The sequence below is a fragment of the Xenopus laevis genome, chromosome 3L, assembly GCF_017654675.1.
Source record: "Xenopus laevis strain J_2021 chromosome 3L, Xenopus_laevis_v10.1, whole genome shotgun sequence".
Lineage (NCBI taxonomy): Eukaryota > Metazoa > Chordata > Amphibia > Anura > Pipidae > Xenopus > Xenopus laevis.
In genome coordinates, this window is record NC_054375.1 from 101,026,830 (window position 1) to 101,041,230 (window position 14,401).

At 35.1% G+C, this 14,401-nt stretch overlaps 1 protein-coding gene across 1 annotated transcript in view; it reads right to left on the reverse strand.

The window, feature by feature from the left end:
• Positions 1 to 202: 202 nt before the first annotated feature.
• duoxa1.L (dual oxidase maturation factor 1 L homeolog) overlaps positions 203 to 14,401 on the reverse strand; it is a gene marked incomplete at its 3' end in the record, with an annotated part of 34,038 nt that continues 19,839 nt past the window's right edge. The window contains 6 exon segments of the mRNA NM_001093383.1: positions 203 to 650; positions 4,716 to 4,930; positions 5,403 to 5,616; positions 7,867 to 8,001; positions 9,342 to 9,399; positions 12,821 to 12,986. Of these exon segments, the coding sequence (NP_001086852.1) occupies positions 487 to 650; positions 4,716 to 4,930; positions 5,403 to 5,616; positions 7,867 to 8,001; positions 9,342 to 9,399; positions 12,821 to 12,961 (927 nt within the window). The 5' untranslated portion in view covers positions 12,962 to 12,986.

The following is a 14,401-nucleotide window of genomic DNA, read 5'->3' on the forward strand; positions in this document are numbered from 1 at the left end:
GTGGGACCTGGAGCTTTTGTCTCTAATTGCACCCAATAAAAATGTCGGTGTTAGCTATGAGAGGCATTATTGCAAGACTGAGAGCAGACAGATACATCATCTGACTTCCCAATGGTTCACGCCTGAGTGGCCTGTACTTTTTGAAATAATTTGCAATATTTTCCTTTTCAAGGTTTTGTCCTTTAAAAAAACAACTGGAAACATGCTTAAAATCACTTAAGGATCAAGTAGCTTTAAGCTTCTCTTTTCTTCTGTACTTCACACAACAAAGTTATTTTCCAAAGCAAAGTAAAAGCTGCGCTTTATAAATCTGAGTTTCGTGCAGTTTATTTATCTCAAGGAACTGTCTGATTGGTGTTTTAACTAGAAAATAGCGGGTCAAAAAAGCAAAGTATATGAGTGATCATCTTCTGAAGAAAATCCATCTACCATAATGCTGTCCTTCATAACATAATGTGCATTGAGTCTCGAAAGTACTAGCACAATTCATAGTATCTCATTTAAGCTTAGGGCTGAACTGTGTTCCTCTTCATTTTCTGATTTATTTGAGAGGTCCTCTTCTTCACCATAGCTAAAGATAAGCTGGAGAACCTTTGGCTGTGTTTTATATAAAAATAGAAGTACCAAGCTAATGATGAGGCAAAGCAGTCCTGAAACAAAAACAGAAACAACGTTTTCTTTTAGTTATATTCTTATTTTCAGATTCTAAATATAACATCAGAATGAATCAAATATAATGAACCATCTTATCACTGCCCAAACCTGTATCACCAGTTACCATCATTCCCGTGACCCCACCCTCTCTTACACCTTTCCCTATTCAACTGGATAAATTGTAAATTATCCAGTTTAGACTGCAGTTTCTTTTTTTCTTCTACAATCATGTATATTAACTTGTGCCCATGGGATTAAATTCATAGTGACCCGTGTTTTTTGTCTCAAGCCTTTACTAAAATGATTTAAAGGGAGTAACACTATCCCTAGACCTGCTTGCTTATCTCACTCTTCTGTCATGAACCCACCATGGTATCAACCCACTATTTTTTTTGCCAGAGCCATGGACTGCTTAGTTAGCTTCTCTGCTCTCATTGGAGGACTAGGCAGCAAGGTCAAATGTTAGTGTTATTAGAGATTTCTGAAACTACAATTGAAGTCTATTGGGGCGAATGTAATATGTTTCATTAGTGCAAAAAACCTGCGCAAGGATGCTTGCGAACATTAGCCACCACGTTTGCTTCCTTTTTCACTGATTACAGACCTCAGCGACTTCATCACTTGAGACCAAATGGCTTTTGCGAACATTCACAGTGTATATAATAACATTTTGCAATCGCAAAGCATTTTTTGTGTAAAGATATTTAACAAAACTCCAGAGAAGATGTTAACGCTAAACCTTTGCTTAGCAATAACGTGCAATGTAATATTCGCCTGCGACAAAAGTGCCATTTTAAATAATGCTTGTGATTTTTATTACATATTTCTATAAAACCATGAATGCTATGAAAGTTATCAAAAGATCCAAATCCAAAAAGAACGAACAGAAAAAAACCCCACTGAACGATGCATTTCAGAATTACGAATATCTCTATATAAACTCTAAAAATGTTTTCCGGACAGTTATTAGTGAAAAAAAATCCTAAAACCTCTGATTGGTTAAAAAAAAAGGCCAACAGGATTAGTGCAGCTCCTATTGACTTCCATGGGACTTCAACTGTTTTCACTACACATATTTTTAACGAGAAAATATGATTTGTTTAAAAAAAAATAGAAATTTGTAAATTTTAGCAAAACTTTTGTTCCAGGAATAATAAATGCATTCCATTATTTGTTAACATAGTTACATACTAGTTAAAGTTCAGCCTCTGAATCCTGTGGAATTTCTAATTGATCCAAAGGCAGTAAAATATAATTTATTTACTTATCATTTAGGGGTTATCTGAACATTTCCTCTGTATATTTTGTTTCATGTTTACCGATAGGCACCAGAGGGCAGTAGTTGATGCCTTTGTGAAAAGTCAGAATGCAACATAACAGATTTATACATAACAGATTAAAACTGCCAGGGAGGTGTATAGAAATGCTGTGGGTAGAATTTTAACATTAGACCCAAAGGTTTGACATTTCTTTATACCTATATTCAAGTAATTTGTAAATACATTAAGTATTTATTGTCAATAGTTTTCTTCTTTTTTTTTTTAATTGTCAAGAGAATCTACCTGACAGGAATATAGATGCTAACTGTATAAAGGGCAATGCTATATATGGTAAATATATTAAAATACATTATTTAGGTTAGTGCTGCAATGCTGAGAATTATAAAGTACAGCCATTACTTTTATGATTATTGTGCTATTGTTTTATTTATTGTTGTGCTTCTCAAATTTACTTCCCATAAAACTTGGTTCACAAAGAGCCTTTATTGTTTGTTAGGGAAGACTTTCTCTGTCTTTGCTGTTATGGGCTACTCAGGAGCCTAACTGGAAGCACTGCATTTCTCCTATACATTAAATGCAGTAATAACATTTGAAGGTGCTTAGAAATTCCCTTAAGTATATTGCTTCAATTGTAATAATCACTTTGTTTGTTTTATGGAAAACCTAAAGCATAAATGAAACAGCTTCTGCTTCCACTGCTACTCAGATGCATGTATTTTTTATACTGTAGGTATAAGATAAGGCTGCCATTTTGTTATCTCAGAATCTTCCCTACAACCTTCATATGTTAGGGACCACGTGAGTTAAAAAGATTTTGGAACCCCCCCCTTTTTTTATTTTTTTTATTTTACTTTCTTTATTCATAATTTTTTATTAGTTTCCTTTCTTTGCCTTTTATTTTCTTCTATTGTTTTTTCCTTTCCTTCTCCTTTCTTTTATTATGTATACTGCAGTTCTTCTTTTCTTTTATTGATATATACGTATATAAAGAAAAGTGCAGAGCCTACTCTTTATACTACAAAGACTTGATACTTGTTTATTTATCATGTCGTCTGCCATGCTTGCTATTTAGTTTCGGCTTATCGGCATCATTGTTAGTATAAGAGATGTACTCAATACTGTCTATGTTTGCGAGATGTCTGTGACGATGTTAACGGATATGTTGTAATGCACGATTTCCTCATTAAAAAAAAAGATTGAAAAAAAAAAAAGATTTTGGAAAGTTGCTATAGGGCAAACTGCATATTGACGTAATCTAAATTTAGCCAGGAACATGTTTGTGAAGATTCTCGGCTATCCAGGTCATGGTATATCTGCAGAAATAAGTCAAATCAACTGGACTTGCTGTGTTTTTCTTGAAGATGTTTCACCAGTCTTCCAACTGGCTTTCTCAATTCAGAATAACTTGTAAAAAGAGGTTTCTGGAATAAATACCCTGAAATGTTGCTCCAATCAGAATAATCTGTTTATCATAATCCACAAGGATGTCATGAAGTTAGGTGTTGATTTTATTAGCATGATTCAAGATTTGAGATGTTATCTAACCTTCCAGGAAGAGGTACCAAAACAGCATTGTATGTAGCAGACAATAGATTTAGCACCCCCCCTCGCCTCTATTCAAACTTGTTTTTTCCTTTAAAAGTAGTTGGCACACCGCCTCATATTGTAAAAATAAATGCTATTTATTGAATCATTAAAAAAGCCTGGTGGCTGGAGTGTAATGGACACATACGCATTTCGGGAACACCCATTATCGTGTTTACAATCAACACCTTAACATCATGACATTCTTGCTGATTATGATAAACAGATTTTGCTAATTGCAGCAACATTCCAGAGGATATATAGTGAAAAGGATACTGTCATGGGGAAAAAAAATGTTTTCAAAATGAATCAGTTAATAGTGCTGCTCCAGCAAAATTCTGCACTGAAAGCCATTTCTCAAAAGAGCAAACAGATTTTTTTATATTCAATTTTGAAATCTGACATGGGGCTAGACATTTTGTAAATTTCCCAGCTGCCCCAAGTCATGTGACTTGTGCTCTGATAAACTTCAATCACTCTTTACTGCTGTACTGCAAGTCGGAGTGATATCACCCCCCCTCACTTCCCCCCCCAGCAGCCAAACAACAGAACAATGGGAAGGTAACCAGATAGCAGCTCCCTAACACAAGATAACAGCTGCCTGGTAGATCTAAGAACAACACTCAATAGTAAAAACCCATGTCCCACTGAGACACATTCAGTTACATTGAGAAGGAAAAACAGCAGCCATTTTTGTAGATTTTCATGGGTTTCCACTAAATTCCTCAATTGGATCTACTTTTTTTTAATTCTGTTGCAAAGAATGTCATATCCTTGCTTTGTGAAGGCTCATTCACAAACCAATGAGCATGAGACACCGAGCAGAATTGACATGTACAGTAATTCTATATATTGGCGTCCATTTATTCTTCCCAAAGGAGGCATAGACAGAAATCCCAGATCTGCAACTCTCCCTTTAGTCTTACTATAAATCAGTAACAATGACATTTTCCTAGACCCCTTTGGTCTTTGAATGAAAATAAAAAGTCTTAAAAAACGTAAAAACCAGAAATATTTAAGAAATATTTAATATGCGCCTTTCCGAAGAGAGGTTTGGAGGAGAGGTTGTGATGTCATATGGGATATTAGTGGTGAGTGAATGAGCAAATGAGTATCCAAATCAGTGGCATTGAGCAAAACTGTTTTCTCTATGAATTTTGTTTATGAAATTTATTTCTGCATGCATTGAAAACTTACCTGTTATTAAACTCAACCAATAAGAAACCCCAAAGTGAGTTTTCAGAATAGAATTTCCAAACTGAATATTACACACTGGCGCCTTTCTGACACTGGCAAATGATATCAAGGATACTAACATGCAGATGGCAGTTACAAACATCATGTAGATACCATACAGTATAACTGGCATGGAGAAGAGCACATTGTACAGAATCCATGAGCAGAAGGCTATCCTGTTATAGAGAACACAAATGAAATATTAATCAAGAAGAAAGTTTTCAAATTACCTCTAAAATTACATCTATGTTACTTTCTATTACTTTTCCAATGACTTTTTATACTGACTAGTATTAAACATTGAAAGGATATGTAATGGTTCATGATGGTTATGTGATAAAAAATCTTTTTACAAATAAATGCAACAAATGCTAGGGATAGCAAATTTATAAAAGAGTGAAAATAAAATGTTCACGCTATACCAGAGGGAATTCCACAAGCATCATATTTTAGGGGTATTATATAAGGATGAACTCTTTTTTCAACTTTTCATAAACATGCTGCACAGTATATTAGTCTTTTTAAATTAAAGCCTAAATAATAACTTGTCCAAGGACAAGACACAGATATTGTAAGAAACACATTCACAAATCAATTGTACTCTTATTTTACTAAAATTCTGGGTAGTCTGCTCTTGGCAAAACATACCACATTATTCCAGATGAGTAGTATGTTGAAATGCAGTACTGCTGAAAAAGTCCACAGTCACTGCTAATAGTGAATTTTTCAGCAACATAAACAATTGGAAATGGGAGTCCTCTTTCTAAGGCATCTTTGTAACTAGTTTCAAACTGGTTTGCAGATTCCCAGGCAAATTCCTCATTGTAGTTTATGGTCTCATTAAGTTGGTACTCAGGATTTCCTGTAAAGAAAGGGATCTTTTTAATTTCTATGGTAACCAGAATGTTTTTCATGGCAAATATTTGGACTTATGTTGAGTCATTTAAAGTGGTCTTTACTGCATTTATACAACAGGTTACTATGGGGATCAATAGGCAATGTCAGTCAGTCCCTAAGTACTTTTATTTCAACACATGAGAAAGTATCTTAGCAACAAGGTTACCAGTTGTATGAATGCTAAAGCAATCTGTAGTAAATGTTTGTGTTAGTAAAATGAAAACATACATGTCACTTTCATGCTAATACACTATATTAATATACAATATTACATTTATGTTTTGGAATCACTATAATGTAGCTGTAAGAAAAGGAGAATTTTTCATTCCTAGATCAGTATGGTATCAAGAAACACATTTATAGAGGTATCATGTATATTACACCAAAAACCAGGGTTAAAATTAAATGGTATTTTATTTGTGTCCCTTTGTTTGCACAGTCTAACATAGAGATACTTATAATTATTTATTAGTTATTTATTAAAGGTCGAGTTGGTTTTTATCACGAAAAATTTGAGCTTTCGAGGGTAGTTTCAGTGAAAACACACATTTTTCAGGATTAAAAAAAAAAACTTGAATTTTTCAAGATTTATTATGCCCCTGAAGCTGCAAAAAGCTTCAATCTGAAAATACTTCAGCTAACATCTGCCATGGTCATGTAGAAGTCAGTGGCAGAGGTCCATTTGAAGAATTTTTTAGCCTTCATGATTTCCGTGTTTTTTTCTGTGGTTTGCCCTCGAAAAATTCAATCACATCAAGTTTTTTTTTACCGATAACTTTAGTATTCGGTTGCATTGATTTGAGTTGTATACATTCGGGTTTTTTTCATAAATAAGCCTTCTGATAGAGAGTAACCATCCTGCACAGAAAACATCTATCTATCTATCTATCTATCTATCTATCTATCTATCTATCTATATATATATATATAAAATACAGAGTAGTTCAGCACACCAAAAACATAGCTAAATAATCCCAACTAGATTACCTTGGTGCTATCCATTGCAGCTGTATTTAGAAAAAATCCAAAAGAAAGAGGATGCACACAAGGATTTTTAGAAAAACTTAAAAAATCCTATTCTTTATTAAATACATTTAAAAAGCAGGTTGACGTTTCGGTCTGTATCTAAGACCATTCTCAAGACCATGAATTGCTAATTAATAAATCACTTGTATAAATAGTTAAAACACGCCCAGACTCAACCAACCCCGGGCTATGTCAGTGATCATGTGACAATTGCACAATCCTTAATTAAGGGAAAGCTGGGTGTAATTCAGCTGCATGCTTATCACGTTCATAGTATTAAAGCAGTGGAGGAAAATGTTATAACGACCCGTGAACAAATAGTAGAAAATGTTATAGTGAAAAATCACAGTTAAGGCAGAACGCCTGCACCTCAAACAATTAACTTTGGTTTAAATAGCAAAGAAAAGAGCAGTGTTCATTCAGTCCCGATGGTGCCATTGTATTTAATTTTTTGATCCAAAATACTTCTCTCTGAAGAGGCATTTTGAATCTATCACCACCTCTAAGTGGTGGGGGAATATGATCTACGGCAATATATTTATGTCCAATCTGCAAAAAATGATTGGCCACCGGATTGTTAGTATGTCCGTCTTGGAATGCGGTACTGATAGCTGATCGATGTCCGTCCCTGCGTAATCATAAAGTCTGATCAGTCTTCCCTACGTAAGACAACCCACATGGGCAGGTTATGAGGTAGATGACATGTGTAGTTACACAGGTAATGTGATGTTTAATGAGTAATCGCTTGCCAGTTTGTGGGTGTAGAAAACTATTACCGGGAGGTGCGGTTCGAATAATTAAAGCACCCGGGTTTGTCGTTCCGTAGCCAAGTACACTGTTTTTTCTGGTAGCAATTAACAGGATTGCTCTTTACAAGTAAATCTCTCAAATTTGCACCTCTCCTGTGACACACCATAGGTCTATCTGGGATTATTTTTGTAAAACTAGCATCTGCCTGTATAATGTCCAAGTGGTTTTTAACCACCTTTTTAATGTTATAGGTCTCATATGTAACCATCTGCCACTGCCTTGTTGAAATGTTCCACAAAACCAAAAAAGGGCAACTCATCCCCATCCCATTTGCCTATACAATCATGGATATATTAGGCAACCAGATTTTGTAAGTGGGTAAGTGTATAAAATTGCATTTCATTGCTCATATACTGAAGTAATTATACTAAAATCTTACCTATAAGAGTGATGTTTAGCCCTTTTAGGCCGATCCAGAGTCCAATGCTGGCATTTAACATGGAATGGCTGAAAGACTTGTATACAGTTGTAGCAGTGATAGTTCCCATCTCCCAGTCACTAGTGAAATTAACAGCTAACATAAAGCAGGATCAATAATTTATGAAATCATAGATAAACAGATAGATGTGACAATGTGAATTCATAAAAATAATAGCAAATAAAAAAAAGCAGCAACTTTAATTTGAAAAACGAAGTATTAACTAAGCGTCACTTTAGAAAAAGTGCTGCAAGTGGTTTGTTTAGCTTGTACAGAACTCAGAGGTGCAGTGGCAAATTCATCACTGCATTTGAAAGGCAACCTGTGGATAATGGAACCCTAGTTGACTCATGAAGCAATTAAATGATGAGAAACTCTTCTAAAGCATGATAAATTTCACTCTGCTGAGAAATGAACTCAAAGATGTGAAGTGTGAAAAGGAAACTAAACATGAAGCAGACATTTGGTAGATGCCTCTAGCTTTGCTGCACAATATACAGTACATTGATGTAGCTGATGTTACACCAGACTGAAAAATGATCTATATTACAACCCAAAAAGACATATAAGGGAAATATTTTGCTAATCTGGAATCCGTGTTTGATCAAACAGGAGAGAAGCAGACGATGCAGCATTTTACAAGTATTTTCACTTTATAAATATTAAACTGAGTTCATAATATCCCCATGGGGCAGGTCTTTCTAGTCAGCTGTAATGCACACTGTAGACTACATTGGCAGCAATTAACTAATCAGCTTTGCAGCATATAGTAACTGCTTAGTTTATATGTACACCTATTTAACAGATACTGGAGGGCTGCTTCGCAATTTCTGCATAGTATATTACAAACATATATTTCATGTATAAATGCCATTGCTTAACCGGTTTAGTAAACTGTTTACACTGAGTTACATGGGAGTATGTACTTTCCCCTGGACTTTATCCCCCTCCCCTTTCTTTTCACTGTAGTTGGGGCCCACCACGAGAAGCACAGACTGCATTATATCTGGAGCTTGACTTGACTCAAAATATCTGATTTAAAACCTGAAATTAAGCTTTTCAATTTACAAGTCATCTTTTATTTTGTAACCTTTGCAAAGGCTGGGTGTTCACCCAAATTCAAGACAAGAAATCCCAGTGTTGGTTATCATCTCCTCTGGTTTTCTCTATAAATCATTTTTAATAACCACTGGATACTCTTGAGTACACAGTGTCACATATGGGGTCATCAGCCAACTTTAAGATGTGTATCTCTGTATGATCTGATGCGTCATTGCGTCATTTCAAGCTGTCCATTAACATGCGTTACACATTGAATAACCTCGGGGTGACTCACTATGAGTTACTTTATTTACTTATTTACTTTATTTTCCTTCCCAGTGCTTTCATAGGGTTATATTGATTTACAACAGTTAACTTACCCAAACACTACTTACCTAAAATTACCGCGCCAATAAATAGACTTGTTAATATTCTCAAAAGCCAAATTGATCTCTGTAAGAAATCATATGAAAAAAGATAACAATGTATTATTTACTGGGAAAGTTCACAGGTAGGAACCATTGTAGTTAAAACTTGCATGGAAAGGTTCTAAGAAAGCACCTGTATGTAATTTACAAGGTAAATGTTTATGTAGGTACCATTTGGTTTTTTTTATGCGTTTCCTTTGCATTTTAATTGTATCTATTTTTCTACCTAACATGGTCAAATTTGAGATTAAAAAAATATATAGTTGCTAATTATGCCACCTTGCCTATGGAGCTAGATTTAACAAACTCATTTATAAATGTATCAGTCGGTGCACTGTTATTTTAAAAAGGGGAAATGCTATTTCCATCACATAGTAAAGGAAATAAAAAATAGATAATGTGAATTATGGTTATAGGCACAAAAATAGTACCTTATATTAGGTACAATTTGGCACAATTATTGCACTTTATAGTAAGGTTGGTAGTAGATTTTAGATAAGATGTGATTGCACAAATAAATGGCACAAAAAATAAAGAAATACTACTGTTAAAAATGAAGGAGTGAGAGCTAGAAAAATGGGTTTTCTTCTTTTTTGTATTTTATTTATATATTCTTAGCTTGAAAGTGTATACTGAAATATGTTTTGCTTTTTTAACACAGTATGAGGCATATTTATCAAGGGTCGAATTTCGAATTGAAAATACTTCGAAATTCGAATTCAAAAAGACCAACCGAAATTAAGTCAAAGGTTTTTTTTGGTCAAATAGGTCCATTTTCGATCGAATAGGTCCATATTCGGCTGAATTCAATTCTTACGAATCAAAGGAATAGCGAATTTGATCGAAATTCAATTCACAGTTTTTCCCCCCAAAAAGATTAAAGTCCATCAATTGACTCCAAGTAGGTTCTAGGAGGTCCCCCATAGGCTAAAACAGCAAATTGACAGGTTTTTAGATGGCGAATGGTCGAAGTCAAATTTTTAAAGAGACAGTACATGATAAATTTCGATATACAAATTTTTTTCATAAAAATAGCTTGAAATTCAAATTTTTTTCATTTGAAAATTCACCTCGACCTTTGATAAATCTGCCCTTTATGTTTGGGGGTATGTGTAATATGTATGTGGTCTGGGGCAGGACAAGGACATTCCAATTTCGTCTCATTATGTATGCATTTCTTTTTTGTATGCAGAAGAGATGACCATAAATATGAATATAACTAAAATTCTAATGGTGCAAACCAGCAAATATAACTTGCTAGAGTCTTTAAAGGGGAAATATTGAGAAGATGAAAATAAGAATCTTTCTAAAACATTTTGTCATTTTTCAAAAATATTTTAAGTTAGTTTTCACTACTCCCCTCTCAGCAATCTGTCTCTCTTCATTCTTTCTTTATGCATGAGTAGGGGGTCAGTTTTGATTGACAGGTAGGTCTAATGCATCCTTTTCCTAGCAGATGTGTTAGCATTAACTCAAATAACTGACTCCAGCACAAATAAATCTAGCAAAATAACTGGCTTTGGCACAAATCTTGTATGTAGAGAGACAGTGTTTGTCGATTATTTAGAAAGAGGGCTCTCTACATCTTGAAGGCAAAGGGAGCACTCTCTCAAAGGATGTATCAGTCCCAACTGTCAATCAAAGTCTCACTCTCACACAGAGACTGATTGCTGAGAGGGAGATAGTGAAGAGTAACTTAATTATTTCAGAAATGTAAAAGGTTGAACTTGATGGACATGTGTCTTTTTTCAATCTTACTTACTATGTTACTTACTATGTTGGTATAGAATTTTTAATTGATTAATTTAGTAAGATGAAGCTTATATTAAATTTCTTTGTGATAGTTCCCCTTTAAGTTTGCACTTATATTGGCTGTAGCAAGAGATTGTTGCTATCCCAGAAGTCGAAATGGAGATTGGGGTTATAGAAAGATAAATTAAACTCCACCCCTCATGGACTACCAGTAAGAAAGCACATACATGTTTGGGGTCACCCTGATCCTTCTTTGGGGTGATTGCTCAGGTTTGCCTCAGTTTTCCTCAGTAAATTAGACTCTCAGTCACCTGGTCATGGCTCCATCTGCTCCTTGCAGTGGCAAGTAGCACCCCCATTTCCTTACACAGAGAGGTAGCCTTTCTGCCTGTGTCCAGTGTCGGACTGGAGGGCCCCCCAGCTGCAAACAACTCCCACCACAACATAGCAACCTCCACTGCCGTCGACACCGCCCCCACTGTACTCATGCGTGCGTGTCCACTATAGAATCCACGTTTTTTTGTGGGAAAAAAAACTCACATTTTATTTGTTTTATTATACACCAAGGATTGAAAAAGTCAGAATCCTAAAATCCGGCATCTCAGAACTACCAAGGTTGTATATAAGTCAATGGGAAAAAACTTTAGTGTGTGTTCCCGATCCGATTAAATTGTGCTTTTTTAATAATAAATAAGGTCCAATCGTGGATTCTAGTTTGGTCAGACTCTTTTTTATTAAACAATAAATTTCATAAATAAGCCACCTGTGTTGAAAACCTGACTTAGTGGTAGGAATCTGTAAAAAGGGGTGGAGGGAGTTGAATAGCTTGATCAATCATATTAGTAAACAAAATAAGTAAATTAGTAAAACAAAATTGAAGGAATTGATCGATTCATCTACAAAGATGAATCCCCCCCAATTTTTAAATATGTGAATTGAGAGTTTAGACCCAGGTATAATATTACATGATTTATCAATAAAATGAACTTTTAACTTTAACCACTGCCCTGATAGAATATACCCTCAAAGTATTTAGGAGCTTAATAGTGAAAACAAAAATCACCAATAGCTAATAGACCAAATAGTCTTTCAGACTCCCATTGTGCCCATTCTAAGCACAATTCTGAATAATGGACTTCACTTTACTAGTGTAAATAAACTGCATTTTGCAGGAATGTTCTGTGTTGTTCTGTTGGAAAAGTAATGAGTCTAAACTTTTATTGCAATTTGTAAATTTGATTGAGACTGTCTGTAGATCCATCAGAGACAAATTGTTGTTAAGAATGGCAAATTTATTTTGATAAATTTTTGGCTTTTTTTTGTTTTCAGCAGCCTCAAGTAACTGACTGTGCCTTGAAAACGGCAGATCTTATAAAACCAACCCTATGAGCCTGAATTAGTAAGACTACTTTGATTTACAAGTAAGCCAAATCCTAGTGCTTTTTGCTGCATTCGGTTTGACTAAACACTGATTAAAGCCATGAGACTTTAAAGTGCTAGACAACTGTATATGACTTTTAGCTTCACAGATAAAATATTCTCAGATCTGCATATAAAATTAGGGTTTGGATACCACATAATCATAAGCAAAATCTGCTGTGCAAAGTTCAACCCCAGTTATATTACTGATCCAGTAATTCATTTACCCTTTTGTTTGTTAGTTTTGTTGTTTTTACTGAAGGCCCAAGACTTACTGATTTTCCTCTAATTCCGGGAAGTATTATGATAAAAGTACATGCAGTGACAATGCAGATAATAATGATTTCAATGATTTTGGTGTCAAACTTGAAAGGTGTCCTGGGCTGAGGATAGAATGGGAAGATGTTGGCCTGCATGGTGCCTTCCTTCAAGTCCAAACACCTAAACACCTAAACATGAAAACAAAAAATACATTTTAGATTTTTTTTAATGAAAAAGTGGTTAGAAAAAAACTCTATGTCTTGGGTACATCTAGTTACTTACAGCAACCAACCAGATGATTGTTTTCAATAAATGCTAGCTGCTGATTGGTTGCTATGGGTTACTAGACAAGTGGCAGATTTTAGACCAGGGATCCCCAACCTTTTTTTACCCGTGAGTCACATTGAAATGTATAAAGAGTTTGAGAGCAACACAAGCATGAAAAAAGTTCCTGGGGTGACAAATAATGGCTTTGATTGGCTATTCTGTAGCCCCTATTTTGACTAACAACCACAGAAGGCTCTTCTTGGCAGTAAACCTAGTTTTTATGCAATTAAAATTGCCTCCAAGCCTAGGATTAAAAAATAAACGCCTACTTTGAGGCCTACTGGGAGCAACATTCTTGGTGTTGGTGAGTGACATGTTGCTCACGAGCCACTTGTTGGGGATTACTGCTTTACAAGCTTAATACCTACTGGTCACATCTGACTAAAAACCAACAAAAATGTTTCATAGTTTTTTTTTTTTTATATGATAACATTCAATGAGGTTTCCCTGATTCAAATGGACCCCAAGGAAATGGAATATGTTAGTATTTAGAATAGCCCCAGAAATAATTTGGGATATATAGTATGTGAGTCATCTGTAGTGTCTCCCATTAAACCTTTTCCCATAGATGATTATCATCTCCTGTCATGCCATTTGATGATGCATGGAGAGAGATACTGTATGTGGTCAAGTGTTCAGATAATAATGAACACCAATGCATTCAATGCACTGGAACAACATCAGATGGAAAAAGTAGGTACATGAATTATAATGGATTGCTTCTGTAACTTCTGTAGACATACAGTAAGTAAATAAACACAGTAAGTATACATATAACAGTTGCTGACCGAAATCCAATGCAATCTCTCACGGAGTGTATTAAAACGTCTTTCTTTTTGTTTGCCATTATAGCCTCTGCTGGGCCCAATAATACAACACTTCACTCGTACACGACGCGAGGAGCTCACCAGTCTATTTCCCAGAGATCCTCTGAGGGTTCCCGGACACACCCACTCGGCAAAGTGGTGTTTAAACACACATATAACAGTTGCTGACCGAAATCCACTGCAATCTCTCACAGAGTGTATTAAAACGTCTTTCTTTATTTCATCATATTAAAAGCGTGATATGCTACATGATCAGTGTTAATCAGCCAACGCGTTTCGTATCCACATGGGTCACTTCTTCAGGGCATAAATGTATTATACAAAGAGGCATAGCTTTATAGACAATAGTATACACATCCTCTACATTTCTTAAAGCTATACACTCATTTGGGTTTAAAAGCATTGAAATTTTGGTTGGAACATTAAAGGTTATATTCAGAG